The 13,142-nt window shown below is 42.6% G+C and overlaps 1 protein-coding gene across 1 annotated transcript in view; it reads right to left on the bottom strand.

The window, feature by feature from the left end:
* The window catches only part of si:dkey-288a3.2 (protein phosphatase 1 regulatory subunit 37), a 54,586-nt gene that overhangs the window by 23,651 nt on the left and 17,793 nt on the right, over positions 1-13,142 (bottom strand). Inside the window, exons 5-7 of the mRNA XM_066656762.1 lie at positions 11,067-11,146; positions 10,239-10,440; positions 1,075-1,172 (exon numbers count right to left, since the gene is read on the bottom strand). Of these exons, the coding sequence (XP_066512859.1) occupies positions 1,075-1,172; positions 10,239-10,440; positions 11,067-11,146 (380 nt within the window). The remainder of the gene's footprint in view (positions 1-1,074; positions 1,173-10,238; positions 10,441-11,066; positions 11,147-13,142) is intronic.

Below are 13,142 nucleotides of genomic sequence, written 5' to 3'. Positions count from 1 at the left end.
TCATGTACTGTGTTCAGTTCGTTTTGACGCCTGTGGTTTATACTGTGTTCATACATGAAGCAAACCGCAGCAGAGTTAATTTAGAAATGGAACAAGACGCATGAAAGGAAGTGTTCAGACTTACTCTAACAAACCGCACTAACAGAGCACCCACACTGTTTTAATCAAACCAAATCTGACGTGTATAATCACACCGTTAAGGCTGGTTCATAATTAACACGATTGTGCCAAGGGGCCAAGGGGCACACAGCCAAAATGACATCATTGTAGCTGAAATGTCCAGGCAGGTACCACATGAAAAATTAAACAACACTGCTCAGTCATCAATGCACTAATAAAAGCACAAATATATTACAGATTTGAAGTGACTGTGTCGAGCCATGGCACAAGGCCAGTACACGACAGAAAATGTTCTTTCGATAATGCCCTTGACAATGTGAGCGGAGATGTCATTATTGAAGGCATCTTTATTCTTTTATGAGTGCATGTACCAATATGTCCATCTCTTGATGCATTGATTATTTTAATAGATGTGTTTTTTACTATATTATCTACAGTGTAGACAGTGTGTGTGATCTGTGTGTGGTTATACAGGGGCTTTGCTTTGTTTATCGTTTCTACTGTGCTGGCAAGAGCATCTTCCAGCCACACTACAGCTCCACCCCAGCTTGGGTGTAGAAATATGCTGCCACCAAGAAACGTGACACCAGAACTACGAACATGAGACATTGCAGACAGTCCAGCGCTACGTTGCACATGCAATGCCACGTCGGTGTGGACTATGAACCAGCCTTGAGTGACAAACACAAAGCAAACTAAACATAGCACAAAAAGTAAGGAAACTTGTGTTTGGTTTCTTTCTTGTAACAATGCTTCTTGGCAACAAATCTTATACCATGGGAAAGCCTGTTAATTTCCCTTTTAAATGGTGTTACATTTGTAAGGAACATGCATTTGTGGGATGAGCAGTAGAGCTGAGTATGTGGGTTGCGCCCATGAAAAAATTGTCAAATCTTCTCTGCCAAAGCCAAACACTTTATTCTACCATTGACTCATTTGGTGTGTGGTGGTCACTCTGGCACCAACAGCACGCCCAAGCTGATCCCACAAGTGTTCAATGGGGTTGAGGTCAGGACGCTGGCAGGCCATTCCATCCTCTCCACTCCCACAGTCTGGGAGTACATTTGAGGAGGTAGTCTCTAAAAAATCCCTACTCTGTGGGGGCGAACATTGTCATCTTGGAGGATAGAGTTTGGTCCCAGACTGTGGAGATATGGGGTTGCCGCTGGATGCAGAATTTCATCTCGATATCTCTCTGCATTGAGATTGCCTCCAATGATGACTTGTTTTTCCAGGGAGGGAGATGCCGCCCCACACCATCACACAAAATAAGCTGTTTGGCAATGGCATAGAGGATTTGGCAAATTTTTAATGGACGAAACCCACATACTCAGCTTTACTCCTCATCCCATAAATACATGTTCCTTACAAATGTGGCCATTTAAAGGGGAATTTAACAGGCTTTCCCACGTTGTAAGATTTATTGCCAAGAAGCACTGTTACAAGAAAGAAATAATCTACAAACACACATTTTCTTTATTTTTTGGGCTATGTTTTTGTATCATTTAGTTTCCTCACATGAAAGCTCTAGACCAGGGCATACATTTGCAAACAATGTTTATTCATTCATTCATTCATTATATGTAACCCTTATCCAATTCAGGGTCGTGGTTGGTCCAGAGCCTATCTGGAATCATTGGGCGCAAGGTGAGAATACACCATGGAGGGGGCGCCAGTCCTTCACAGGGAAACATACACACATTCACTCACACACTCACACCTACGAACACTTTTGAGTCGCCAGTCCAGACACAGGGAGAACACACCAGTCTCCTCACAGACAGTCTCCCGGAGGAAACCCATTCAGACACAGGGAGAACACACCACACTCCTCACAGATAGACACCAGGAGGAAACCCACTCAGACACAGAGAGAACACACCACACTCCTCACAGACAGTCACCCAGAGGAAACCCACACAGACACAGAGAGAACACACCACACTCCTCACAGACAGTCACCCTGAGGAAACCCACACAGACACAGGGAGAACACACCACACTCCTCACAGACAGTCACCCGGAGGAAACCCATGCAGACACAGGGAGAACACACCACACTCCTCACAGATAGTCACCAGGAGGAAACCCACACAGACACAGGGAGAACACACCACACTCCTCACAGATAGTCACCAGGAGGAAACCCACACAGACACAGGGAGAACACACCACACTCCTCACAGACAGTCACCCGGAGGAAACCCACGCAGACACAGGGAGAACACACCACACTCCTCACAGATAGTCACCAGGAGGAAACCCACACAGACACAGGGAGAACACACCACACTCCTCACAGACAGTCACCCGGAGGAAACCCACACAGACACAGGGAGAACACACCACACTCCTTACAGACAGTCACCCGGAGGAAACCCACACAGACACAGGGAGAACACACCACACTCCTCACAGACAGTCACCTGAAGCAGGACTTGAACCCACAACCTCCAGGTCCCTGGAGCTGTGACAGCGACACTACCTGCTGCACCACCGTGACGCCCCAAACAATGTTTAAATCCTATAATAAAGGATGTTATACTTTTAAAGAAACAATGTGAGGAAAATTCCTGTTATAATGATACAGGCTCTTTAAGAGGTTAAGTACGTTTTACACAAAATCATGATTTTTTATGCAAAAACATAAGGAATCCTGCTCCACTTCTCAGGAGCCATGGATGTGGTTACGGATGGTGAACGTGTGTCGTTCCATGAGCTTTAAGTGTCATCCATGCAGCAGAAGCGAGAGATTGACTCTCCAGAGCACATTAGCAGTGGCACTCGTGAAGCGTGATTAGGATCCACACAAAGACAGAGACGGCAGAGGACATGAGGGAGACGCTGTGTAGCAGAACACATCCAACACCACGCTACTCATCCCCTCTCATTAGACTCACACACAAACCCACTTTCATTCAAAACTCCAACTAAATAACTTTAAACAACACCACTCCATGCAATATTTACAGTGTGTTTGTTGCACATCAACACCCACACACATCACCAGCCATCACCAGCGCAGACACAGGGGCTGTAAAAGTAACCAGCAACATTCAGTAGGAGCCAATGCTAACTCCCATTATCACGGTTTATTTTATTTTTATATAGTCCCTTTTTAAAATGACGCTGTTTTAATGAGACTTTAAAAAAGCTTGACTAGCATGGGAATCAAAACACGAAATGAATCAAAATCAGGACTTCTAATCTGTGTAATCTTGCTGTTATTTTTCTTTTAATTCTGTTCATAGTTTTTACTGTTAATTCTGTAAATATGTCCCTACTGTGTGTTTATGTAACGTCCCCTTAAAACCACACTACCACACTGTAGTCATGTGATTCTGCCCCATCCAATCTGCCACATGGAGGCAATATGGAGGAGAACCTAAACACAGAGGCTGACCGAGAGACTCCGTGATAACTCCGCATATTTCCACTGTAATAAGCAGGAATGGGGACAGACCAAAAATAGTCTATGAACGGTGACAAACGTTAAGGTATTCCAGTGGGAACCATACTTAAACAAGGCGACTGCAGTGTGACAGTATTTATGGTTTTGATTTAAAACTAAACAGTTCTAAAAAAAAAAAAGGATGTGATTAACAGAAAGATGAATATCTACTTTAAGCAGAGAGCAGGGCCATGTGGATAAGCTGTCTTTCCTCCATCTCAGAAAAATTTGTTCATAAAACACAAAATCCTTTTCTTTCCTTGCCCTTTAATTTCATTCATTCATTCATTATCTGTAACCCATATCCAGTTCAGGGTTGCGGTGGATCCAGAGCCTACCTGGAATCGTTGGGCGCAAGGCGGGAATACACCCTGGAGGGGGCGCCAGTGCTTCACAGGGCAACACACACATACATTCACACCTACGGACACTTTTGAGTCGCCAATCCACCTACCAACGTGTGAGTGTGTGAGTGAATGTGTGTGTGTCTGTGTTGCCCTGTGAAGGACTGGCCCCCCCTCCAGGGTGTATTCCTGCCTTGCGCCCAATGATTCCAGGTAGGCTCTGGACCCACCGTGACCCTGAACTGGATAAAGGTTACAGATAATAAATGAATTACATAGGTTTTATATGAATATAATTATTATTATTTGTTTATCTAAATAAGTACAATAACTGTGGTAATTGTCTTTGTGAGAGCTTTTGCAAACTAAATTCTTCCACAGTAATCATCACCACAGTAAACAGCCCTGGAATGAAGCGTTTCACACCAAACCAAACCTATGCTCAATGGCTGCGTTCACATCGTAACTGATTAATGATGCAGAAAGGGAGGAAACTCATGGAATTCCAATTTAAATGTGATAACCTCATTTGATTACCGATTAAAACTGGGCGACATGGGCCTGAAATACACATCTTTTAAGAAATATGGGAAATATCATGAGTTCGTTTGATGCCTGCTGACACCATAAAGTGTCCCGCTTTGACCAAATCACCCATTCATCCCTTCTGCTCTCTCCTTCTTTTAAAGGCAACCCCAGAATAAAGAAATACTAACAAAAAAAAAAAAAAAAAGAGAGGTTAATAACAGCCCTTCCTGTGTCATATTTGACACGACCAGCCATTGTACTAATTATATTCATTATGGTCGCATGGATGTCTACTTATCCTTCTTAATGACAGAGCGCATGAAAAAGCCCACTAAACACATATCTATTATTTAATCAAACTGTTCTCCTTTGGCGCGGGCGAAATGGAAGGAGCCAGCTTTATTTTTGGCCTGGATGGATTCCCTGTGAATGTGCCCGCGGCCGAGAGGAGACAAAAGCAGGCCTTTAATTTGTACCCTTTTGATTTGGATCGCCATTCAAATGACAGAAAGGTACAGTTTATTCTGACAATCAGAGCGACTAAAGAGGAATGGATATTATTAGGGATTACACATAAGCTATCTAGTGGGGCTAAGACAGACGATTTCTTTTTGTTCCCTCTTCTTTTCTCCCGTTTGTCAAACACTGCCACAGACAAAGGGATCCAGGAGCTGTCATGAAGATGTTTAGACACTTGCTTTGTTTGAAAGGAAAAGAAAAAAAGAACTGAAGGATTTTAACTTATCGTGGATGAGGAATGTCAACTGTTTATTTCTCAGCAGTGATTTCAGAGCTGGGAAAATAATCATAGCACGTTATAGGGCAGCGTACATATACATCACATATATAAACCTTACTAAACTACTGATGAACCTATGTAAATATCTATACAGACTTATTCAGACATGAAAGCTTTTTCAACATTGATATAAAGCTGATATAGCACCTGTGTCTCGAAGTCCAAATCATAGATTTCATCGAGTTCTATCAGATAATAACCATAAAACTCATCTCACGATATTGTGGAGACATTCCAGGTTCAGTTCTGTGCACAAAGCTTGTAAATCCCCATTTAAAAGAACTAAATAAATTGGGATCCTGCACGAGACTAAATTCCACAGGATCAGTGCTTAGCATCGTCTAGAGAGCAGTAAAGTCCTCCAGCATTGGACTGTGGAGCAGTGGAGCTGCTTGAGTTCTGGAGCACCATCTCCTTCAGGGTGACCTTGGGAGGTGTCTGTTGTCCAGAAATAATCATCCAACACCAGTATCTGACTTCTCTAATTGTCTTACACTCACATACTTTACTTTACTTTATTTCATTTAGCAGACGCTTTTATCCAAAGCGACTTACAATGATAGTACAAAATATAAAAATTAAAACAGTAAAACAATGCAACATAAAAAGAGTATGTCTATACGCATCAGATAGTTATACTGGCTAATGCAGGTGTTTTCTAAAGAGCTCAGTTTTTAGGAGTTTCTTAAAAGCGGTGAGGGACTCCGCTGCTCTGGTGGAAGTAGGCAGCTTGTTCCACCATCTGGGAACTATGGAAGAGAACAGTCTGGATTGCTTAGTGTGGATGTTGGGTAAAGCAAGTCGACGTTCAGTGGAAGAGCGCAGTGGCCGAGGCGGGACATAGGCCTTTAGGAGGGCGTCTGCTCTGTCATCACCTTGTAAGCGATCGTGCAGGCTTTATATTTGATGCGAGCAGCAACCGGAAGCCAGTGGAGCTCAGTGAGTTTTTGGATTGTTGAAGACCAGACGTGCTGCTGCATTCTGGATCATCTGTAATGGTTTTATAGCACAGGCTGGAAGGCCCGTTCGCACTGCATTGCAGTAGTCAAGATGCGAAATGACCACAGCCTGCACTAGGAGTTGAGTGGCATGTTGCGTTAGAAACGGTCTAATTTGCCTGATGTTGTAAAGCGCAAAGCCACTTGATGTGTGAATGATAGCTGGTCGTCGAACATAACTCCCAGGTTCCTAGCAACCTTCGCCGGAAAAAGTGAGAGCGAGTCGATTGTTAAGGTGAGGTTATGTTGAACCGACTGTTTTGCGGGAACCACCAGTAGTTCAGTCTTAGAAAGATTAAGATGAAGATGGTGTGCCTTCATCCATGAGGATATATCTGAGAGGCAATGAGATATCCGTGCTGAGATCGAAGAGTCATCCAGCGGGAATGACAGGTAGAGCTGAGTATCATCGGCAAAGCAATGGTAGGCCCAAAGAGGTGGTATAGATGGAAAAAAGGAGGGGTCCCAGTACTGAGCCTTGGGGCACTCCGGTGGACAGTGGACATGATGAAGACAGCTGTCCTAGCCATGTCACTTTACAAAAACGTTCAGCAAGGTAGGATCTGAAACATGATAGTGGTGCGCCTGAGATACCCATGTTTGAAAGTGTAGATACATGTTCCAAGATCTACTACACATTCTTCCCTGTTACTACCCTGGATAAGTTACCTATTAATATCCTTTATTTCAAAAGAAATGTCTAAAAACAAACGTCTAGCCATATAGTGTACTAAAAGACCACACTTACAAACCAAGACTGGAAAGTGAAATCTAATTCTGACACCTAACACGGCCGTGTGATTGGTCACCTGGACTTTACAGTGTCTCGCTGTACCACTGTCGTTTCTAGGAAGATTTGTACAGGATTTGTTAGACTGTCTTTCATTGGAAATCGTCTTGTCGTCTTGGTTTCATGGCTGTAAAGTCGGGTCGTGATGTATGAACACATTCTGAGTGTCAGTGTATAAATATTCTCTTACACCCTTTTAACATCTCAGTTAATGAAGACACACTGCCACTCACCAGAACTCGTTTTAGATGAGTCAGGCCATGCTGAGTAATGTGGTTATTAGACAGCGCTAATGTTCTCAAACCAGACTGCTGAACCCTCAGACCGTCACAGAGCTCCTCCAGCCCTGTGGAACCAGCGAGGAACAGTAGGCAGGGCACAAATACAGTTTATGAAGGTTTTAAAGCATGCGACTATATATCATCATGCATCAAGAAGAAAACCTCACTTTCATGCTCATTCATTCATTTGTTCTTTCATGCTTCTCTTTCTTTCATTCATTCATTCCGTCATTTGTTCATTCATTCATTCATGAGTTCCATCATTCATTTGTTCACTTATTTGTTTGTTTGTATGATTTGAAAACTGCTAAACCTGGGTGCAGCCAGTATGTGATATTTCCATGTACTATATTTTATGTATTTTTATTCATTCATTCATTCATTCATTCATTCATTCATTGTCTGTAAGCACTTATCCAGTTCAGGGTAGTGGTGGGTCCAGAGCCTATCCGGAATCATTGAGGGCAAGGCAGGGATACACCCTGGAGGGGGCGCTAGTCCTTCACTATATGTATTTATATTTTCTTATTGTAAAATATATGGTATTTTACAATTGCATTAAAATGAACCAAACACAGATATTTTAGCACAGAATCTGTTTAAATATTTTTGAAATATGCAGTTGTATTTTGCTTGAAATAACATATTCATTCTCTGCTGGTGTATTTCTAAAGTATATAATTATATAAGCAATAATCTGTCCATATCAATACAGTATGACTCCATTATCATATCAACTGGAATTCTGTGAAGCTGCTTTGTGACAACATCAGTTGTGAAAAGCGCTATAAAAATAAATTTGATTTGATTTGAATTTGACACCCCCCCGCACACACACCCACAGACACACCCACACACCCACACACACACACACAGACAGACACACCCACACACCCACACACAGACAGACACACCCACACACACCCACACCCACACACACAGACACATACACACACACACAAACACCCACACCCACACACAAACACACACACACACACAGACACCCACCCACCCACAGACACACAAACAACCACACCCACACACAGACACCCCCCCACACACACAGACACACCCACAGACACACCCACACCCACACAGAGACAGACACACCCACACACACAGACACACACACACACACACACACACACACACACACTCACACACACACACCTCGGTTTATACAGACACATCTGTTCCTTGTAAGGGCAGCATCACTCTTATTTTTCATGAAAAGGCATTCATGGAGGCTAAAGCATTTAGTAGCTTTTGCATATGTAAACCATAATAGTGTATTTACTAAACCTCAAAGATGAGAATAACCAGAGTCACAGCAGGAATACACTGATCTTTTGGTTTTACATCTTTAAAGATGATCTTTTGTTAGGAAATCTACGGTGATTATTCAGTTAACATATTTAGTCATATACATTTATATGAGTAAAATTTGTTTTGCAAAGCCATCCTTTGTTGAGAAAAAAAATAATAAACTAAATCTTAAACCAGTAAGCATTTAAAAAAAAAGCTATCTAAGCTACATATAAATCAATGTATAAGCTTTTATGTAAGTTTTAACTTCACGTTTAAGAAAAAGGTGAACATCATATTGAATTAAAATACAGAATTGATCCAAAATGGCTTTTAAGTAGCAGTGTAAATCTCATAATCATAATGGCTGCCTCACGTATCCTGCATCCGTAGGTCGTGCCCCTTTTATAATGTGTACTCATTACAGTGAGGTACACGCATAAACTGTAGGGGGCAGTGCAGGTGAGCAACAGCATCACGATGGTGGAAAGTTTTGGAGAAAACTATATCAGAGACAAATTTTCAAATACCAAGGTAATTCCCTGATCTGCCCTCTAGTGGAAACCTCCAGTTACAAGCATAGCACATAGGCAAGTTTGTAAACAGTTAATTTCACGACGCAGTGGTTGACGTCGTGAAAACTTTGCCAAACAGCAAGTATACCTCTACCCTTACAGAATATCACTGCATCATTAAACTTCGGTCATTAAAATTAGGTCAGAGGCGCAGCAGGTAGTGTCACAGTCACACAGCTCCAGGGACCTGGAGGTTGTGGGTTCGAGTCCCGCTCCGGGTGACTGTCTGTGAGGAGTGTGCTGTGTTTTCCCTGTGTCTGCGTGGGTTTCCTCCGGGTGACTGTCTGTAAGGAGTGTGGTGTGTTCTCCCTGTGTCTGCATAGGTTTCCTCCGGGTGACTGTCTGTGAGGAGTGTGGTGTGTTCGCCCTGAGTCCGCGTGGGTTTCCTCCGGGTGACTGTCTGTGAGGAGTGTGGTGTGTTCTCCCTGTGTCTGTGTGGGTTCACTCTGGGTGACTGTCTGTGAGGAGTGTAGTGTGTTCTCCCTGTGTCTGCGTGGGTTTCCTCCGGGTGACTGTCTGTGAGGAGTGTGGTGTGTTCTCCCTGAGTCCACGTGGGTTTCCTCTGGGTGCTCCTGTTTCCTCCCACAATCCAAAAACACACGTTGGTAGGTGGATTGGCAACTCAAAAGTGTCCTTAGGTGTGTATGTGAGTGTGTGTATTGCCCTGTGAATGACTGGCGCCCCCTCCAGGGTGTGATCCTGCCTTGTGCCCAATGATTCCAGGTAGGCTCTGGACCCACCGTGACCCTGAACTGGATAAGGGTTACAGATAATGAATGAATGTATGAACAATACAATTATTTAGTGCTCTTCAGAAATTAAAAATCCAATGATTACACAAATATTCTTGGAAGGACTATATACAAGTGCCTATAAATAAAGGCCTGTAGTGGGGTACAGACAGAAAACTAGCATAATAAAACAAAGAATAGTAATGGATTTCTTATACACAGTTCTGAAGATGTGAGAGTTTCAAACAACAGTGATGATATGCCTTTGAATAAATGGATTAATGCATATGTCCAGTTTGAGATAAGTACACTGTACCTGAGTCAGATATGGCATTATCGCTGAGGTCTAAGCTCTTCAGGGTGTTGTTGTATTTAAGCAGTTCTCCGAGCTGCATGGCGTCCTGGTAGCTGTTGAGCTCGTTGTCTCTCAGGTAAAGCTCCTGCAGAGCAGTGTTCTTCTTCAGGCCCCCGACTCGGGAGAACAAAGAGGAAATGATCTCAACACCTGGAGCTGCTAGCTGCCATTATTTCATTACAGAGAGAGACATGAATTTATCATCACAGAGGAGGTGGATTTAAATATTAGCAAGTAGTAGGAAATGAAGAATTAAAAAAATAAATGGCTTGAAGTAACAGCCGTTCTAAATGAAACTCAGAAGTTCTGCTGGACTAAGTTTATCACTGGAGCCTGGAGTATTTACATCGCTGCGATTAGCCTGGTCATCACTGTAATCGACAACATCATTATGTGTCCTTTCAGGACAGGGACCCTTTTCATGGGCTATTTGTCTGTGGCCTCACACAGCCGCCTGTCCGGATCAATGCGGCAGATTTGATCAGACCCTTTTGGTTGCATGCCGAATGCCAACATCGCCATCACGCACAGTAGGAACCAAATGGGGGGATCGTTGGATTGATTGGTGGGACTCCACTGTGCGAGCCAGCGAGTCCCGCAATCAGGGCCCCACCGATCAATAGCAATGATCAGCAGCTGGGCGTCCCGCCGAGAAGCATAGGGGGTGGCCACACGGCCCCAAAATATCAAACGGATCCAGACATTGCTTAAAGACACAGAGCCCCGCGAGCGCAGGATGTGCCACCGGAGTCCTCCCACTCATTTAAGGTCCCCTCTCGCTGCTCTCACTAATGGCCCGTGTCCAGAGCGGCTCTTGCTCTTCTCCGCTGAGACATTAGCGCCTTCACAGAGCCCCGGCTCGGCACAGTCTGGACATTAAAGCCAAAAAGGACACAGGGCTAAACAAACACTACATCCAGTCAAACAAGAAGCGGAGAGGGAGAGTGTTACAATAACGGGAAATGAGTTTCAGTTGATTAGACATGTCTTTTTAAACTACTGACCATTAAATGTTCAACTACGACTAAGTATTTTACCAGTGAAACAGGCTGGGAATCAAGGGAACTAATGTAGCTCACACAGTACGGAACCTTATAACCCAAGAAACATGGTGCAAACTGCAAGTTGTAAAGTAATCTCAAACACAGCTGCTGACATGTTCTCACACAATGTACTCCACAGTGGTTTCTTTGGAAAAAGCCTAAAGTGTCTCACCTAACTAAAAAACGATGATTGAAACTAGTCCCAGTAAACATTTAGCTGTTGATTCAACGTTGAAATAACGTAATGACTGCCATCTAATCAACATTCTCTTACAGTTGAAGATGAACGTTGAAAAGACGTCCAAACACAGACATTGAAAAGACGAGTATTAGACGTATTTTGGACGTCCATTGACGTTATTAATTGGTCCCGAAATAAATGACTTGTATAAAACGCGTTTTGGACGTCCACTGACGTTATCGATTGGTCACCACTTAACTAACTTATTAAGATGGATTTTGGACGTCCATTGACGTTTAAAATATGTCCTTGACGGACAGACTACTTTTAGACCTATTTTGAACGTCCAGGAACGTTCCTTGTTTACTTGGGTGTTCACTTCGGTAACGAAAACTATGATGAAAAATATTTGTTGATAACCAATTTTTCACAATGAAAACTAGACGAGGGCAAAATAAAAAGAATCAGTTGAAGACGAGAAATATGATGTAATGTTATGCACTCTTCCTCAACTGATTAAAAACTAAAAATTTGGAAGACTGAAAAATGACCGGTTACTTCTGATTTAGAAACAGAAAATCACAAAGAAATATAACGAGGAAAAGTTTACCTTTGCTAAACCTAGTCTACAACTAACTAATTAAACGACTACGGTAAAGTATTTCAAACTTTATTCCTGTTTTATAAGTCTACATTTTTTATAGCACATTTATAGTGTGTGCAGAGTCTGGCGTGTTACAACATTGTTATTTGCAACAACCATCATCTACTTTAAACCCTTCCACATGACCCTTTTTTGCCTTTTCTTTTATTCTATAATCTCTTGGTTTGACACTGGTTAGTAGTCTCTGTGCCTGTCTGGTTTGTTTGGAATGGTACATGTTATAGATGTGTGCACTTACCAAAACAAATCCCTTGTGTGTCCAACATACATAGTGAAATAAAGTGATTCTGATGCTGATGGTGAAAATGAGAAAAGACTAAGACTGATTCTAAATCAGCTGCCAAAAGGCACACTGTTTCAAACCTGAATTCAATCATTTAGTTTGATCTATTTTTGTCTGACAATTTTAAGAAAAGGGTCAAATAAAATCTATAACCATGTAGTTTCATACACTATTAATCCATTCATTCATTCATTCATTATTTGTAACCGCTATAGCCCAGGGTTGCTGGACACACTGCTTTTTTAATGCAGAGCCCCATACATGAGTGAGCGAGTGAGTGAGTGAGCTATTGTGTTTTTCCACTGCTCGGCTCTACTCACTGTTTGGCACCTGGTATCTACAGTACTGCCTTTTCCACTACCACAGCTCCCGTCTTCTAAATATAGCTTGTGTCCATATATATCCAAAGAACATTTGAACCTCTTCCAGAGACCAGAGCGTAATTTTACAAGCTGTCATTTTGACTTTGATAAAAACAAATGTGATCACTACTATAGCTTGGAGGTGGCGAGTGTGTTGGATTCCTGCATTGTGTTGTGTAAAGTGATGATTCTCTCTGGCCAATCAGAGCTCTGCAATGTTTACACGTCACATATAAGTCCATGCTGGGCTCATTTGGAACCTTGAGAAAGCAGTGATCATGTGCCAAATGAAAAAGCAACTCACAGAGTAGAGTGGCGTAGAAAAGTGTAGG

The sequence above is a fragment of the Hoplias malabaricus genome, chromosome 1 (assembly GCF_029633855.1).
Source record: "Hoplias malabaricus isolate fHopMal1 chromosome 1, fHopMal1.hap1, whole genome shotgun sequence".
Classification (NCBI taxonomy): domain Eukaryota; kingdom Metazoa; phylum Chordata; class Actinopteri; order Characiformes; family Erythrinidae; genus Hoplias; species Hoplias malabaricus.
Note: the sequence above shows the minus strand (reverse complement) of the source record. Positions and strands in the feature narration are given on the sequence as shown.